The following is an 8,575-nucleotide window of genomic DNA, read 5'->3' as shown; positions in this document are numbered from 1 at the left end:
CAGAAAGAATTATAAAAGAAATAAGTCTTCCGGTGATATGCGAAACATTGAATACTTCTAATGAGAAACTATGTGTGACAGCTTCTCAACTTATATCCAATATAATCAATGCTATTACAAATGTTGATGCATTCAAAGCACTTGTCAAAGAACAGACTGCTATGAAAAGAAGAGGAGAACGAGTAAAGCCAGCAAAATTTACAATGGGTAATTCTATGAAACTATTTAGGGGATAATACTTTTTCTGTCAAATTTTCTATTTCTTTCTTTAGCTTTGTATAAAATAAAAAGCCTTCTCCTATTGCTGTAATTACATACACATTATAAGATGCTCAAAAGACTTCCACTGTGACTGACCTTGCAACACAAGCTCTCCTATATTGGGTAATTTATCCATTGTAGATGATACATGAAACAAAGTCATGTTTCTAGCTGGTGATCTCATTTAAGAAGAGAATCTTTAAATATACTTCAACAAAATTTTATTTATTAAAACTGAAACTTAGAATGTAGATTAAAAAAAAAAAATTGAATTATAATTCTTGCTACATGGAGTAGAAATCGGATGCACAGATAAGCAACTGTTTTCCAACTTAGCACACATCTAAAACCTCTTTTACAGCACACATTATAATTACTTTATTATTTCATTTCATTATCTATCTAAACACAGTTTCGTCTTCCATGCCGTATGTTTAGAGAAAAAGAACTTAAGATCCTTATGCTCAATCCAACTCCCTCTTTCTCCCTTCTCTCTCTCTTTCACGCTCATTTATTATTGTCATTTATTCATTCATCTAATTTTGTCACAGTTTGGCTGAACGAAAATTGTTGGTTATAGCTCTAGTTAAGAATGCAAATGCCCAATTTTATCTCATTATTATTATTACTATTCTTTCACACTGGCAGCCTGAGTTTTTGCTGTTTTGCAGTGCACCCACCCTTCCTACCCCCACCACCTGTACCAGAAGTCTTTATCCTCTGACTTCTATCGGATGTCTTTCCCCTGAATACTGCCAAAGGCTTAATGCTCCCCATCCGCACTTAGGGTTTATCTCCTATGCAATGTAGTGATTATGTAGCACATAAAATGATGGTGTTGTGTATGCAGGTTGAAGGATATTGTATGTTCATGAGTTCTGCCAAATGCGAGCTTTCTTTTCAGGTACATGATGCTGCAATCCCTCATTCCAGGGTCTTACGGGCCCACACCTTCCACACCCTCAGAGTTGGTACACTTAATGTTGGCACATTGAAAGGTAGGTCTGATGAGATTGTTGAGATGCTTGAACAGAAACGTGTCGATCTATGCTGCATCCAAGAAGTAAGGTAGAGAGGAAGTTCTGCTAGGTTCCTCACAGGCAAAGAACATAGGTATAAGATTTTCTGGGTAAAGAACACTGATAAGGTCAGGGATGTGGGTATACTTCTTGCGAAAAAATGGGTTGATAAGTTAATCGAGGTAGACAGGAACTGTGATAGAATACTTAAGCTTAGATTAGAGCTGTAACATGGATTAGCAACCATTATCTCGACTTATTCCCCTTAGCCAGGGCTACCTGATGAACAGAAAGACCGATTTTATGACACCCTCTTGCAGACTACCTTATCAACGAATGATAGGGACCTTCTCTTTGTGGTTGGCGACTTCAATGGGCATGTTGGACAACATGCAGGGGGCTTCCATGGTGTACATGGTTGCTATGGTTTTGGTTCCCGTAATGAGGAGGGAACCAGGCTGCTAGAGTTCTGTGATGCAAATGTTCTTATGGTTTGTAATACTAACTTCAGAAAACTTGCCAGTCACCTATTCATCTACTGGTCTGGTGGACACACTAATCAAATTGACATCCTTGCCTGGAAATGGGAAAGATGGCTACTTATAAATGCCAAAACCTTCCTAGGTGAAGAAAGCATCCCGCAACATAGATTAGTAGTTAGCGATTTCAGGATCAGGGCTAAATGGATGCCCAGAAGACAACCAGCATGGAAAAGAAGGGTCAGGAAGCTTAAGGATCCTGTGAATGGACAGAGATTTAGTGATGTATTACTCAAAGCTTTTGACGAAATAGAGGAGGATATAGCTTCACATGATGTGGAAGACAACTGGAGGTTCCTATGGGACAACCTGTTGAGGGCTACTGAAGTAGTTGATAGCTTCCATTACCTAGGTGACCAAGTCAGTAGCAGGGGTGGATACTCTGAGAGAGTAGCTGCTAGAATAAGAATAGCCTAGGCAAAGTTCAGAGAGCTCCTCCCACTGCTGGTGACAAAGAGCCTCTCACTCAGATTAATAGGTAGACTGTATGACATGTATGTGAACAGCCATGCTACATTGCAGTGAAATATGGGCTGTGACTGCTGAGAACATGCATATGCTTGCAAGAAATGAAGCTAGTATGCTCCGCTGGATGTGTAATGTCAGTGTGCATACACGGCAGAGTGTAAGTGCCCTGAGAGAAAAGTTGGACATCAGAAGTGGTGTGCAAGAGAGATGACTGCAATGGTATGGTCATGTGTTACGTATGAATGAGGACAGCTGTGTGAAAAAATGTCACACCCTAGTAGTTGAGGGAATCTGTGGAAGGGGTAGACCCAGGAAGACCTGAGATGAGGTGGTGAAGCAATACCTTTGAACGTTGGGCCTCAGAGATGCAATGACATGTGACTGAGACCTTTGGAGATATGCTGTGCTTGAGAAAACCCGGCAAGCCAAGTGAGGCCATAACCATGACCTGTGCCAGTGCAGTATAACCAGCCCATTTAAGAGTACCCTTCAATCATTAGGCAATAAACTGTGCTTGTGAAGACTTGTTGAGTCAAGTGAAGACATTGTTGTGGCTGATGCCAGTACCACGTGACTGGAACCTGTACCAGTGGCACGTAAAAAGCACCATTTGAGCGTGGTCGATGTCAGTACTGCCTGACTGGCCCTTGTGCTGGTGGCACATAAAAAGCACCCACTACACTCTCGGAGTGGTTGGCGTTAGGAAGGGCATCCAGCTGTAGAAACCTTGCCTGATCAGACCGGAGCTGGTACAGCCTTCTGGCTTGCCAGTCTCCAGACAATCCCTCCAATCCATGCCAGCATGGAAAGTGGATGTTAAACGATGATGATGATGATGTGATTAATCTGTTATTTAGTTCTGAACTAGTTGATGTTTTATCACATTAGCTGTTATTCTTTTGGGAATTATCAATTCCCTATGAAAAGTAAATATAAAGGTGTCCAGTTGTGTTGTTTCACCTTGTTTCATTTGAAAATATATTCTCAGGTTGAGATTAGAATAGTGTGGGAGCCATTTTTAGTGAATAGAGTTCACAATGCAGTGTTGGGGTAATGGTATTTGTACTCGTTATGCCCTAGGACTTATTTTTCTTGCAGCCCGCCCTTAGCAAATTTTAAGAAAATCTCTTATTAAGAGTGCTTGATTTTTTTTTTTTTTTTACCAAATTGGAGTTTATCTGGTCTTTAAAAGCTAACTAATAAAAACAACAGACATATTTTATTTTATTAGACATCTCTGTAAAGTTTATTTAGAAATAGAGGAACTGTAGTAACACTGATTATGAATATCAACAAATTAATTGAGGGAAAATAGCACACTAAATGTACTAAATAGCTCACTAAAATGTATTCTGTACACTAAATGTAAATATGATAGGATGTTACATATATAATTGTATGAAGTTGAAGAAATAAAAATTAAATGAGATTATTGAAGCAGAGGAGATGACTGTCATAAGATCAGTTCATTGAAATTTTATGCAATATAGACAATATAGATGGGAGTGGATATGGTCTTTAAAACCAGCTGGTGAAAGCAAGACATGTTTGATCTTATTAGGTCTCTTCAGTGAAGCATATTCTACTCAGTTGGTAACACTAAGAGCAGGGATGGACCAGGACTGAGGGTCCATCTCAAGAAAAGAAGTGCACCCTTCTAAATAATGTTATTACACCCTTTTTGTCCTGGAATTGTATTCCCTTCTGACCTTTTGCCTTCCCTTCGAAGAATTCCTGGGACTGCCCTGGAGAGTGACTGCGAAAGAAATGCTGTTTAATATATTGTAAAATAGTTTTTTCTGTGTGAAAATAAGTTTGTTCACAAGATGGTATAACTGTCTTCCCATTCATTTTACTAGTTTTTCACAACAATCTAGGTCTAGCTATCATTAATCTAGAACAGTATGTTCTCTTAAATAGCATGGTGACAGCCTATACTCAGTTACCTCAGACAGCTACTGTAAGCTCTCTTCATAGCAAAGACAACCTTTTTTCCTAAGAGCCTTAGGCTGTTACTGAAAGCTCCCACAGCAGCTTCCTCTCTCAGTAAATCATGAAGAGTTATATCTTCTCAACTATAGTGAATGCAACCAACCAAACCCAAAGCTGCAGCAAATATAACTTGTTTATTAAAGCAACAACTCTGATTAAACTGCTGACATGAGGTACCTCCTGCTACACTATATCAGCAAATAAATTCTCTTGTGCCAGTGGAATGATAAACTGCACAAAACCCATACTGTAAAGTAGTTGATGAGAAGAGCAGCATCCAATTATGAAAACCATACTGAAACGCATGACATATACAGCAACAAAGATTTTCTGTGTTGTGTGTAACATAACAAAGGACAGTAACCAAAAGCAAAATTATGTTACACTTATTTTACCCATGCAGCTATAGAAAACACCCTAAAATGATGATGATGGCACCACCATTGGTATCATTGTCATTGTCATTTTATGTTAATTTTTTTCCATACTTGCATGGGTTTGATAAGTCTAATAGCATTTTACCTTTGTTGCTGTATATGGTGTTGATGAATTTTTAATGCAATTTGCAGTTTTTTGTAAAAGAACAGAATTTGATACAATCACAAGCAAATCATAACAGCACCAAAAATTAACTAAAAATGTACCTTTCATAAATTTCTAGAAAATTATCCATGTAGTGTTTGAAAACAATCTATTGCATAAGAGTGCCAATATAAGCTTGTGCTATAAATAAATGAAAATAGTCATATCCATATGTATTTAGTCTCACTGAATTTAGGCCTACAAAAAACTTCTTAGTAACTTAAGTATAAAACTGACCAATCCCATTGTTATTTGGCAATTCATACAAAATAAAGAAGTGAAAGGCTACTTAGCAAAAATGTTAACAAAACTGCCTAATGCACAACTCATTTACATATTGCTTCATGGTTGACAACCTGACACTAATTACTAGAGTACGAATACAAAATGGGTCATGAGTAATTAAGTATACAGACATATTTTGTATCATTGTAAAATTAACCCAATGGAGGTCTTTTTGACAGTTTAAGATGAAAAACCATGTATGTATGTGTGATATTGTAGATACTAACCAACCTACTATGAATGAACAATATTTTCAAGTGATGGAAAAGAGGAATAGGTTATAATGCTGTTATGAAACTGTCTCATGTCTACTTGCTCGGCCAAGTAGATGCAGAATACTGTATAGCAACGAAGTAAAGTGATTGACCATATTGTGGAAAAATTTTCAATTGTTTTATTTGCTTATACAATTCAATTAATATCAGTTTGCGTTTTTGTGTCATGAATATTTCTTGAGTTGTATCTTTCTGGGGAAAATAAATTTTTATTCAATTTGTTTTTAGATGAAGCAGCTCAAACATTTGTTGATGAAATCTTCAGTTCAATGACTAAAATGTTACCCAGTCGCAAGCTATCAGCTAGAGGTCGAGATGCCATCATAGAGATCTTTATTAAATACATTACAGGAATGAGTGGTGTTGGGTGGACCAAACAATTTATGGAAAGTGAAGGTGAGTTTATAACTGCTTTTGATGATTTTCAAATGTGTTTCACTGAGATCATGAAAATATGTATTATTGTGGTTAAGTTTATGGGCTTGCTAGTTTTAAAGTGATGAATCCAAAAGTCATAAGTTATGGATTGAAATTATACCCTAATAATGATGCTATGTATTTAAATAAAGATTTTTTCCTTCATTCTATTTGACTGGTTATCTAAAAGATTTGTTGCATCAAGAAATTGGCTAAAAATTTGTATGGGCTACTCTGTCTTCATCTTTTATCTGAGTTATCTGGTTGAAATTTTTTTATTCAATATTTGTTTAAAGTCATCAAACATATGAGGTGTAACTTTGGAATGTTCTTGGTAATTTATTTCTTTATATTTTTATAACTTTTCAATCTATTTGTCTTTTAATCACTTAGTATTGAAACTGCTAACATAAAGACACTTATTTGTTTACACCAGTCAAATAGTTTTCATCAATTTATCTAAATGAGCATTTATAATTGAAACTAGTTAAATCCAGCCACCATACACACAGTTTCACAGCAACCATACTTTACTTTGGCAGCAGAAAAAAAAAAACTCCACCAAATCTTACAACAGTTGCCATCATTTAAATACTAAATAGTTGAAGTGAACAGTTAACTTTACAGCTTTTAATCTAGTGGCTTTAAGTTAAACATTAGTCATTGATTTTTATCATTTGTTTTTCCCCAATATAACTGTTGCTTTGTAATTAAAAGAAAACCTTTCTTTCATGATATACAGTTGTTTTCTTTTTATAATTTAATTTTCTAGGCCTTTATAATTTATTAACCATTGCTGGTATCCATTGTAAGGTTGAATCAGTGATAAAAGTGACTGGGCATTCGAGAATGCATTCGGCACTACTACTGACGAAGATCTATGATGATATGATTGGTGATAAACAAAGAGATCATTTTAAAGAACGTTGTCATGAGTATTTCAAGTAAACATTTTTGTTCATTTACTATTTTTTCCTTTGCAAAACATTTATTTTCAGTTCATAAAACTATTTCTACAATCATCATGAATGATGATTGTGATGTTATACTTAGTTCATATATTGAATAACACAGAATAATGTCTCTTGTAAAATTTACTACCTATTATAGAATTCTGTAGGGTTGGAATGTAATTAGTTTGAGTGTGTTTAGTAGTAGAGAGAAAAAGTCTTCCTCTGGATAAAACAGTCTTTTGTAAGTAGCTTTTCTCATGTGAGGAATTGAACTCAGAATGGGCAGATAGTGAATAACTTGTCATTTCTACAGTGCAGCCACGAAGTGTCTAGAATTATCATGATAGTAATAGTATGAAAGGAATATGTATGGTAAATGCCATAATTATTGTTTGCAAAGCATTTATTTTCAGTTTGTAAAACAATTTTTACATTATTAATGGTGATAAATACTTATGATTCAGTTATTGTTTAGCACACAATCATATTTAATAAATGAATTTCAGTTTGAATATCTTTGAGTAACTTTTACAATAATTTATCATGACTAAGGCACTTTATCTTTTATCATATGGCAGAGTGTGTGGTCATTGGGTACTGAAATGATGTTATAAACTACTGGTTAGAGACTACTTCTAACTTTTTGAATTAGGCATATCTGAGTAATGTTTTGGAAAAATGTAATTTATAATTCTTAATGAAGATAAGAAATGTTTCTTCATGTTTTTAATGTTTTTGAGACATAAAAATAAATCTAAATTTATTTTTAAAGTCATCTGTTTTAACAATTTTTCCAGAGATACATTTGGTGAAGGAGACATTGATTCTACAGTGGAGGCTATAAGAGCAATTACCACATTATTACAGGTATGTTTTGTTGTTTTGTGATTTTTAAAACTCTTTGAAGAAGCTTTATTGATATTGTTATTGTTTAGTATCTCTTGTCAAAGAGTTCTACAGATGACTGGTTGACAGTTTATATCCTGCCGTGCCTTGTAATATTTCTATTCTCAAGTTGTAATATCATTCTACAATATAGGGACAATTCACCATTTAAAGTAGCTGGAGTAATAATTTTTAAGATTGTTTCATTAGCTCACTGTTAAATTCCTCTTCTAGGTATAGATTAGAGATAAATGGCTTCCACTTAACCAACTTGTCTGAGATGCTAAGAAATTGTCTTTAGAGAGGCTGAGTCAGCTCTTCTCAAGTATTGTCTGGATATTGATTTAGAACTTTGAAGGTTTGAGAGTTATTTTTCAGTTTATCTAGAAATGTTGAGTGGATAGGTCTTGTCATACTGATGTATTGTTCTATGTTTGGAATTGACTTTGGCAGCCATGTTGCATGCTTCATCAGGTCTAGTAGTAGTGATGATGGATGTGATGACCTAGGTTTATCAATGGGTAACTTTCTGGTTTATTTTCATGCATATATTGGGTTTGTGAATGTGAAACCTTGAGTAACTCTATATAAAATTTTGTTGTAATAATTACTGCTCTATTTTTTAGAGTGTGCTTCTTTCTGATATATGTTTCTTATCAACTGTATATATATATATATATATATATATATATATGTAAGAACGACCGTGCGAACCCAAAAGGAGAAATGGTGACGAATGGAAAACAGGCTCCTTTCTTAACGCGTCACACAATCAAACACAAAATATATCAAATGATAAATATATGTTATACTTCGATAACATAGAGAATTCGTAAATGCCAGTAAGGAAGACGATAGGAACACAACCGTATGAGATGAATAACAGTAAGATTTATTGT

At 35.0% G+C, this 8,575-nt stretch overlaps 1 protein-coding gene across 2 annotated transcripts in view; it reads left to right on the top strand.

The window, feature by feature from the left end:
• LOC106872682 (protein unc-45 homolog B) overlaps positions 1-7,746 on the top strand; it is a 46,870-nt gene extending 39,124 nt beyond the window's left edge. Inside the window, exons 6-9 of one of the 2 annotated variants that reach the window (XM_014919756.2) lie at positions 1-207; positions 5,650-5,817; positions 6,611-6,782; positions 7,589-7,746. In XM_014919756.2, coding sequence (XP_014775242.2) covers positions 1-207; positions 5,650-5,817; positions 6,611-6,782; positions 7,589-7,679 — 638 coding nt within the window. In that variant the 3' untranslated portion in view covers positions 7,680-7,746. The remainder of the gene's footprint in view (positions 208-5,649; positions 5,818-6,610; positions 6,783-7,588) is intronic. The other variant, XM_052966319.1, reaches the window with a different exon arrangement.
• Positions 7,747-8,575: the final 829 nt, after the last annotated feature.

The sequence above is a fragment of the Octopus bimaculoides genome, chromosome 3 (assembly GCF_001194135.2).
Source record: "Octopus bimaculoides isolate UCB-OBI-ISO-001 chromosome 3, ASM119413v2, whole genome shotgun sequence".
Taxonomy (NCBI): Eukaryota; Metazoa; Mollusca; class Cephalopoda; order Octopoda; family Octopodidae; genus Octopus; species Octopus bimaculoides.
The sequence above is the reverse complement of the archived record's forward strand: the minus strand, read 5'-3'. Positions and strand labels throughout refer to the sequence as shown.